This window comes from Pygoscelis adeliae, unplaced genomic scaffold (genome assembly GCF_000699105.1).
Source record: "Pygoscelis adeliae isolate BGI_AS28 unplaced genomic scaffold, ASM69910v1 Scaffold436, whole genome shotgun sequence".
NCBI lineage: Eukaryota > Metazoa > Chordata > Aves > Sphenisciformes > Spheniscidae > Pygoscelis > Pygoscelis adeliae.
Window position 1 is genome coordinate 1,188,296 of NW_008825051.1, and position 9,552 is coordinate 1,197,847.

Consider the following 9,552-nt stretch of genomic DNA (forward strand, 5'->3'; position numbering starts at 1 on the left):
ATTTTTTTTTTTTTTTTTTTTTCTTTTAAATTTTTAGGCCAACAACATGTTCTCATCTGAACATTACAGTTAATGAGTCCTATCAAGAATTTCTAACAAAAACTGTACATGAGTTTACAAACGTATTAACATATAAATAATGAGAAGCTTCCTGCCTGGAGCCTCCACAGTAGTCTTTTTGCTTGAGAATATAATACTGGAAGGGTAGACCCAATCCCTTTCCACAGCACCAGTCAGAGCTGGCTTAGTCCAGTCAGCCGTTCTGCTCAAGCGTCACAGGGTTTTTCTTCTTCAGTGCCTCTGGCTTCAATAAGCAGTCTGTCATTACTGTGCAAAAGCAAGAGTCCAATGCCTTTGAGAAGGAATCCTGCTGCTAAGAGGCCTGTGCCACCCGGTCATCGTTCTGGTCCGAGCTCTTGCTGGAAGGTCCGTTTCTTCTCCCGACAGTGTTTCTTGTGAGCGGGCCAGTCTTTTTGCTGGCATTGTGACCCACAGTACCTCGCTACCTGGCATCGGCCACAAATGTTGAATTCACGTAACTAGGAAGAACACAAGACAGAGTTAGTGAGCCTGCTCAGTGCCAAGGAGCACCCCTACATCATTTCCCAAGTAGGTTTATGATCAAGTCTTTTGCACCTATCACAAATATGAACATCCCACCGTGAGTGTCAGACTATCAAAAGGTTTTGAAGCAATTGTATTTGTTGCTTTTGCAGTTGCTCTTGCAGAATCATACTATGGGCAAAATATTTGAGCACTTCACATTTATTCTCACACTGCTTAAGTTTTGCCAACTTAAGTTCTGTTCACAACTACAAGCATCTTAAATTCAGAAATGATTAGGAGGGCCGCAGAAGCTCAGCCGTTGCCAAACTTATGGTTATCCAGGAAGCTTTCGTATGCAGACCCAAATAAAAGGTAAAGCTCACTCTCTTTGAAATGGAGAGCATTTAACACCATTTTTGCAAACGTTCCCCTCCCCAAAGAAAAAAGTGGAACACCATGATTTTAGCCTACTCAGCATTTGTTATCACAAGAAAAGCCCTTCTTATTCATAGATAAGGACATCCGTCTGACAAAGAGGCACAGCCCTTGGACCTCTCCTCCTCTGCCATTCTCTGACTATGTATGTTGCTTCATTTCATCTACCTACAGCAAAGAACCAGAACCAGCTTTTCTCCCAGTTCTCCCCTGAATAAAGGCCACTGAAATCCACCCTCTTCTCATGAAAGGTCAAACGTTATTTTTTTATTCCACTACTGCCCAAAACCTCTTACAATGCTTTCTCCTCCTGTCTTATACAGCTGCTTGCTCATTCCAGCTCTGGGTCCCTAGAGGAATGCTTCCACCTGCCTTTTCATACACTCGGCAGAAATTACACTCCTCCCAGTAAACCACTAGGTCATTTATTGTCCCAATTCAAAACTATACTCTCTCAAACTGAAAATTATCATAGAGTCTGAAGATTCATGCCAAAGAAAACCCGAGTTAAAAAGAATTATCGCTTTCAGCAACTGAATGGCACATGTAAAGCTTTACATTTTAAGGAACAAACCCCTGGACACACGTGGTAGCCCGAGTCACTACATGCTTACTTTCAACTCTGTTGAACACACCTGTTTTTCAATCATTGTGCATGGGGGGTAGTGACATTCATAATATGTGCATGAGTTCTCTTCCTCCTCCACAACATCCCCGTTAGCGTTGTAATATCGTGTTACATTCAGTACAGGAAACTGCTCTTCTATAGGATCTGTAGGAAGCTGTTGGATTGCCAGCCAATACAGACTTTGTTCCCTGTAAAAAACAAGTAGAAATTTGGTCCATAAATTCATAGTAAGCATACAGGGAAATTGATTCTAAATTCATTAATAAAGTAGGTAGGGTTAACATTGTATTTAGCCTGTTAAGCCTCAGACTACATATACTCCTCAAATATAGCATCTTTTAAAGGTTTTTTTAGCCCAAATGCAAAAGAAGTTAAAAAGTATCTATCAAGAAACATTTACATCAAAGTTATTTCTTTGTAAATGGCTTGAAGTCTGCTTCTTGTTCTTGAACTCCCAGAAACATGCTAGGATAGCATCATTGCCATTCGCTGCATCTCCTCAAAATCAGTTTAATAAGCTCTGAACATCCCTATCTCATGGGTGCTGCAGAGAAGTGGCTAGTGTGATGTTAAGTCTATGGGTCTCCCACCAAAAATGAACACACCTGCATTACATCATAAATTAAACAAATCCATCCTGACATTAAGAGCGTGATGTGCTTCGAGTAACATTAGTGCAACACAGCATGTAGAAGTTCCCACAACCTACTAAGTGAAAGGCGATAGAAGCTGATCCCAGGAACTCATTTTGTTTTCAACCCAAATACACGATTAGAAGTGTAAGCATTTTGCAGCTGCTGGCTTCTCCAGGCTGTGTTAGAATTTCGGTGCCTGAGGACAAGAGCCACAAGCCAGTAAAATCTGCAGACTGAATTCAGCCTGCCCAGATACCATCACTCAAGCGGAAGGGAACGCAGGCTTACTGTTTTACTGCGGTGACAACATCTGGCACAGCAGGACCTCTGCATAATACCAGGGGTTAGATGGTCCCTTCACAGCTAGCATGAACAGTGAGCATTAACTCTGTTCCCCGGGTGAGGAAGCTAAGACGTATAGTGATGTGCAAGCAGCCCAAGGTCAAATAAAAAAGGCTCTGCCAAGATGAAAATCACTAAAGGAAGGAGACACAACAATTTAAGATATTTTCAAGTTTTTTTGATGGCAACCCCCTGCCAAATATTGACGTACCTTTGTTTACTAGAGATTTCTTCAGCTTTGGGTTTCCAACCCCAAGGAACTAGGCGCAGATTGTCTAAGCGGTTGTCCACTGTCACTGAATTCAGATGTACCACCTGAAATCCAGGAGCAATCCCTCCCCGGTGTCTCTCCCTGGAGGAGACAAAAATAACTTGAAGGTCAGTGATGAACGAGACTCCATAGCTAAAAAGCAAAGAATCATACTAATTCCAGAAGATACGCTGCATTCCAGCCTGCTGTCTGGCGTCACTGAAACAGTCGCTGTAAAACTTGGGTTGCCAACAGACTACAGTGGCTACTTCAGATATATTAACTCCCAGAAGAGAGAGACTTATTCCAGGAGGTTATTTCCATTATAAATGAGTTGAATCAAGAGACAATCATGGTATATTTTAATTGTAAGCATATTGCAAAGAAAGTTCCAGAGACTACTACTCCAGTTACTGCAAGAGCATCTATGTAATTATTGTGTTCCACAGAGCAGACTTGAAAGGTGCTAATACTGTGTTATTATTTTAATAGGAAATTCTATCAGACACATTTATGCAAGTTTGGCACCGGCATGAAGTCGCAGAGTTTGTTATTTATGAAGAAATGTCTCTTAACAAGCAACAGGACAGAGGTTTCACCAAGTATGCAAATGGTTTTTAGGCTCGAATTGTGTGTAACACATAGAAAGCCTGCAATGACTCCACAATCGACCAGGAGACATCTACTGAAACTTGCTCAACAGCAAAGCAGGACTATTAGCAAGGAGGATGGCTGCACATTAAGTCCTATTGCAATTCTTCCCTATTGCCTTCTAACAGTTTTCATTTCCCATTCCACCTTCTTTTCACCTCTCCTTTCTCTATTTCATGAAGTGTCAAGTTCACCGTCAAGCACCCTTATGCCTGGATGAGTTTCCGAATCACTTCTTGCAGGAATCCCCATCCCACCTGAAATGTAAGGCTTGGACAGAAATTGTGTCTCGGTACGTTTGCCATGCCATGATTAATTTCACAGCGCAGAGAGAACATACTGGCAGCAATCAAGAAGGACAATGTAAAACTGACAGCGCTGCCTGCAGGTTACCCAGCGTTCCCTTCCAGGACACCGTTCTAACAGCTACTTACAACTTTACCCAAGTCTAGTTTGGCTGCTGCTTCCAGCTCAGTGTTTACTGAACATTTCAGTTCAAACGGCTCATCCAATTTTGAAGAGATACGATTTGCCCAAGCTAAAAAATTCCCACTTTTTTTAATTCCCTTTACAAAGCTCCAGCAGAACAGGGAAATTCATTTCAATGTGACTGACAATGAAAACTGTAGTCTTTTGTTTTCTTTGTCAAAATCCATCCAGATATGGTTAAATTACATACCTCGGGGGAAAGAAAAACACTTGCAATTCACATATGCCCCAAAACTTCCGAGAATTTAATGAGTAAAATTCCCTTGGAGAGGCTACACGCATCACCCACACACAGCCCGTGCTCCAGCTCATAGGCAAAGCAATTCAGCCCTGCACGAGAACAGAGTATGGAGCCTCCTGCTAGGGAGTCTGTTGGGCCTCCGCGGAACAGGGAGAAGCTCTCCCCTTTGAAGGTAAAAAGAATAAAATCCTTCTTTTGGCGGGGGTGTGGAAAAACCCCACACAAAAGCAAACTATGGAAAGGAGTCTGCTGAAATGCCCTAAAGGAGGAAAAGCTACTTTTGAGTTGTCGAAGGCTGCCGGAGGGTCTGGCAAGGAAATCGGGAATCCTGAGGGCTACAAGTGGGAACCCAGAAGGTACAACAGGGACCCAAGAAGATGAAGGTGAGCATCAGTCATACAGAGACAGGGAAGGAGTTAAGGTTCTCAGACTGAGACTAGGCCAAAGTGCCAACAAGAGAGATGGGAGAGGTGTGAACGAGGAATCTGGGAGGAGGGGACAGAAGTTGAGAGCAAGAGCAAGCTGTTTAGGGGGGGAAAGGGAGGAGGGGAGTCTAAGACCAAGTTAAGAAATATTTTTGAAATGGATTAGATGATGAGAGTTTAAGAAAGGTTGGAGTTGTGGAAAGAGAGAGGATTACGAGAGATTGTTTGTGACACCAGGAAGCCATAGCAGAGTGGCACATGCCTACTGCTGCTCCTACAAAGTCTAGGTCTGCACCCACAACCCTCCATCAGCAAATATTGATAAAATTCACTAGCACAGTGAGCCCACTTTCCTCACCTTGTATAAACCCCCATTCGTCTACATTGCTGTCAGTTTTTCTATTACCTCAAGTGACAAAGGTCTTGAAGTAAACGTGGAAATTGGGTCTTGCTGATGACCAGTAAAAGCATTAACACAATACCCCTCAACTGAGATGCCAGAATTAGCGCTAGCAAATTTAGGACGGTCCCTTTTCTCCACACATAATCAAGCAACCTTTGAACGCACAAGCACGTACTACTTCTCTCCCTAGACCTACGCTTCAAAAGTATGCAGTACGGACCATCTCCAGAAGTTAATCAGAAATGTGCAGTGAAGGGACAGGCTCGTGGAAGAAGAAGGGGGCAGAGAAGAAACAGCCTCAGTAACGCAGCCAACTCTCCTGCAGAGCCGTAGCTTCTACCTCTCCCACCACACCTGAGTTCCTACACAATGCCAGGCAAAACACTTAAACCAAAACTTTTCACAGAATTAACTGGATATTGTTCTTTTTGTATTTCAGCAGCTAACTTGAGAAGTGAGGCCCATAAGAAAAGTGCCAGCACAGACAACAGCAATTCAAGTCAACGGGAGCCATAACCGAGTAGGTTATAGGCAGTATGATGGTAAGTGCTCTAAAAAAAAAAAAAAGAGAAAGAAATCAGATCTTAGATGTCTTTTTGAACACGCAGTTAGCGATACTTATGACTAATCTCCCGATGCTGCTATTCCCCAGGGAACATCACTACACCCAGCCAAAATACAGCAAGCTGGGATTTCTATACAGGGAACAGGGGGAGAAGATGACAGACTTATTCTGCAGGTCCCTAGCCAGAGACATTCAAATCCTGCTTTGGAGGAGCTAACAGTCCATCCTGAAAACACAGCAAGCACAAGAGAGGCTGCATGAAGTTCCTCCTGAAAGAATATCTGCAGCAAACACGGGTATTTTTCAGATCTTGGTTCTCATTCAGTACTGCAGTCCACCCTCTAAAAAAAAACTTTGTGGGAAGAGGGGGAGAAGGTCCCCGTCATTGCTGCAGCTTCGGTAGCTACCAGCTTCCTATTGTGAGGGCCGTACTGTGTGAACAATGATACCTGCTTAACGAAATTTAAAAAAATAATAAAAAAAAAAGATTTTAAAACCTGTTTTACTTGCAATAGCATCCAACACATGCCTGCTCACTTCATCTTAAACCAGAAGCACACAATCAGGTTAGTTCGTTTCAGAGTGAGCTGATTTTTTGGGGTACATCTAGAGGATAACAGTTAAACTACACTTCTATACCTGCAGTAATTCAAGTTCTTTGCTTTTAATTTACCCAAGAAGTAAGGCTGGCACTGGAAAGAGTAATGCCTGCTACTGCCCATCTCTCCTGTCTTTCAAAGGCTCCAAAACCTTCAGCATCACTCCTCCTCGCAAAGGGAAGGACCTGCCACTAAAATACGTTTCTGTTTTGTTTCCAAAGCAGTCCCCAGTGCAGGTAAGTAAAACTGAACAATGTGCCTATTCTGCTTAGGAGGAGCAGTAACTACGTAGCACCTGTAGCCAAAAGACTTTCTAAAGACATTAGGGGACTCAGTCACAAAGGCATACTAACCTGCATTGTGTTAGCTTGTAATTAAAGATCACGGCAAAACGTACACCCTCAAAGGGATCAAACTGAATTTACAGAAACAGCTGAAATATTTTGTGTTTCCTAGTCGAAGAATTTGACTTTGCAACTGCAGAACTGCAGCTCCGCTTGCCTGACAGTTTACGCCCCCCGCCTTTGTGACTTTCAAAAACCCCCATTACACGCACAGTCTCAGATTTTTTAACACCAGTGCATGCTAGAGTGACACAATTTGAACTACTTAACTGAATACATTAGAATTATTTCCTAATTTAAGTAAAAGAAACCAGAAGAGGCAGTGACTGGGCTGTATAATAAGCAAACAGCTGGACCATCATCATCTACGCAGCCTTCAACAGTCAGCTGGAATAATTTTAAGGTGCTGTTTAGTGCTACTTACAGACGACAATTATTACTGTTTGAGGTTCACAGTTAGCAGTAGCTGACAGTGGTTTACCCCCCATACTGTAGCCAACTTTGTAACAATTTTCAAAGTTATATGTGCAACAAGATTAAACATTAACAGACGCAGCTTAAAATCCATATTTAATGAGCAGATTGTAAATAAGAATAATAGTCTCTGATATTCTTCCTGTCTCCCTCCTCATGCACAGAGACTAGTTTGGGTAACAAAAAGTAACCTGGAACAATAAAGAAAGCACAGTTATATCTTGGGCACTGTGACTACTAAATATAGTTTATGGAATTGAGAAAGTATAGTTTATGGAACTGAATAGAAAACATGCTTAATTTCTCAAAAAAGGCTTTGAAAAAAAATAACAGTTCTCTTTAGCATACCCTATCATTTCTACAAACCCATGAACACATCTACAATGAGCAATATATTAGCTCACCGGGTGAACTAATCTCTCACAACTGAGTAAGTTGGCCTCAACCTAAACTGGCAGCTGTAAGGGATATCAAGCAACGATTCTTAGAATATGGAAAATAAGACGCAGCAGCTGATATGAAGCACCATCAGCACCACTTGAGGCAGCTTTGCAAAAGGCCAAACAAAAAAGACCCAAAGTTTTAAGTTATCAGAGGTTCTATCTCTCTCCTGTGCTCCGCCAATTCTCACTGGTGCCAGTAAGACGCACTTGATTATCACGGGACAAAAAAAAAACACCAAACAAACTAAAAACCTCAAAAGGTTAGTCTTCACCTATTAAATGGAGCCAGTCCCTGGCTCCCCCAACCCCTGAACTGAAGTTTTGGTAGCGTTTCTCAGATTTAAACAGTCTCCACTAGAATAATACTCGCCTATCACTGTTTTCCCTGAGAGTAACGTTTTTACAGAGACTCAGTTGTTTGAAGGCTCGGTGCAAAACCAAACCATAATAAGATCTATGGGCAGCCCCTGTGCTGGGTTTCCAACCGAGTGTAGCTACAAGCCTCCTGAGAAATATACTACAGGCAGAGAAACAAACAACGTACAAGTTGGTGGCAGCAAACTCCACCTTAGTGAACCCTTAAAGGACTTAGCTCTCCTTACGATACCTACCAAAGCAGCTCATGCAGGAGACGGCCGGATCCCCTTCCACGATTTTTGTCGAACGCGTAAGCGAATATTTTAGCACCATTTCCATCAGCATCTACCTCCATCCGAGCCTAGAGAAAAGGGAAAGGCTTTGAGAACATCCAACACCGAGTAGCAGAGCACATGCTCCACAGGGATACGGGAAGGACCCAATATTTAACACTCGTCTCCTAGAGGTCACTTGACCTTAATGGCAGTTGAGTTTTTTCAAACCTCTAAAGGGGAACCAACCAGCTCTGCTATTGTAGTTTATGAAGATGGGAAAGGGAAGAAAGGAGGCTGTGCACAGCAGGAGTCCCACTTGGACAAAGAGCAGCAACAATCCAGTTGTGAGCCTGTAGGGCCAGGATCCGTTCTCCGCTCTGGCGCAGATTTTCTGCACAGCCACCAGCAGGCCACCAAGGCTTTGTTTTCAGTGGTGCTTTGCACCAATCTAATTAGGGGTTGCTAGTGAAAGGAGCGGGCCTGCCCTCTTTTCTCCAATCCACAACTTTGTGCTGGCGCTAACGCTCACCAACCCTACTAAGAACTGGACGAATTCAGGATACTCGCAGTGTATTGCCACTCTCCGGACGAATTCAGGATACTCGCAGTGTATTGCCACTCTCCGTGACAGCGCACGCTTACAGTGAGCTACCCCAGAGGAGGAATGGGCAAACATGCCGTTTTCTGGTAGCAGCATTGCCACAGCACCCAAAACTCTTAAGAGCAGCCCTGAAGTACCCGCTGCGCTACAGGCACTGAGCAAAAGACAGTCCCTCCTCCAAAAAAGCCTTAGTTTTAGAAGATTTTGTAATCAAGAATTCTTTCCCTTCCAAAGCCTTGGTAGAATCCACTTACCCTCTTTCAGTGGATGTTGAGAGAAAGTATTTTTTCCGGTCCCATAGCAAGTTACAATAAAAGAAGTTTTTCTCATCCAAGACAATGTGCAGAGTGAAAATTATTAAAGTTTGCCAAACCAAATAAGGGAAGACAAATTATCGGTTCTCAAAAAGTTTACAAATAGAAAGTTGAAAACAAAAAAATATGTCGTAAACTAATTTGTTTTAAACTAATGCTCGTTTAAAGTGAAAACCCAGAACTTTTCCTGCTTGAAAGCATTGGCATTGGTATTCCAATAATTTCAACCTTATTTTTCTCCCCACAGCAGGAAAGCCGTGGGGCAGAGCACTGCCATGAGCAGTTTTATTTAAGTGTGTCACACAGAAAGAGGAAAAAAAAAAAACCAAACCTTCAGCAACAGTTCGGAATTGCCTCCGCCCCCAGGAACGCTGCAAACCGGTCCCACAGCAACGTCCTCACGGGCACCGCTGGCCCAAGAGGCGACGGCAAAGGCGCCCCGGGAGGAAGGGGGGGCTGGCGGCCGGTTCGTGGGGCGCACCGGAGGGGATCCGGTATCGCGAGTAAAGGAAGATGCAAAATAAAGCAAGCAGCG

At 43.2% G+C, this 9,552-nt stretch overlaps 1 protein-coding gene across 1 annotated transcript; it reads right to left on the minus strand.

Annotated features, from left to right (window-relative positions):
- Positions 1-8,182, minus strand: ZMYND19 (zinc finger, MYND-type containing 19). The gene is made up of 4 exons (XM_009326366.1): positions 8,082-8,182; positions 2,798-2,938; positions 1,617-1,797; positions 1-539 (listed from the first exon to the last, which is right to left on the minus strand). The coding sequence occupies exons 1-4, from the start codon at positions 8,180-8,182 to the stop codon at positions 396-398; spliced, it is 567 nt and encodes a 188-aa protein (XP_009324641.1). The 3' UTR covers positions 1-395.
- Between the last annotated feature and the right edge of the window lie 1,370 nt (positions 8,183-9,552).

What these genes read in the sequence shown, in the direction of transcription:
- ZMYND19 (XM_009326366.1), bottom strand. Translation starts at nt 8,182, where the DNA reads ATGGAGGTAGATGCTGATGGAAATGGTGCTAAAATATTCGCTTACGCG. An exon ending in GAAATCTCTAGTAAACAAAG is followed by an intron (nt 1,798 to 2,797) that starts GTACGTCAATAT and finishes TGTTTTTTACAG; the next exon opens with GGAACAAAGTCTGTATTGGC. An exon ending in GCACAATGATTGAAAAACAG is followed by an intron (nt 540 to 1,616) that starts GTGTGTTCAACA and finishes TGTTCTTCCTAG; the next exon opens with TTACGTGAATTCAACATTTG.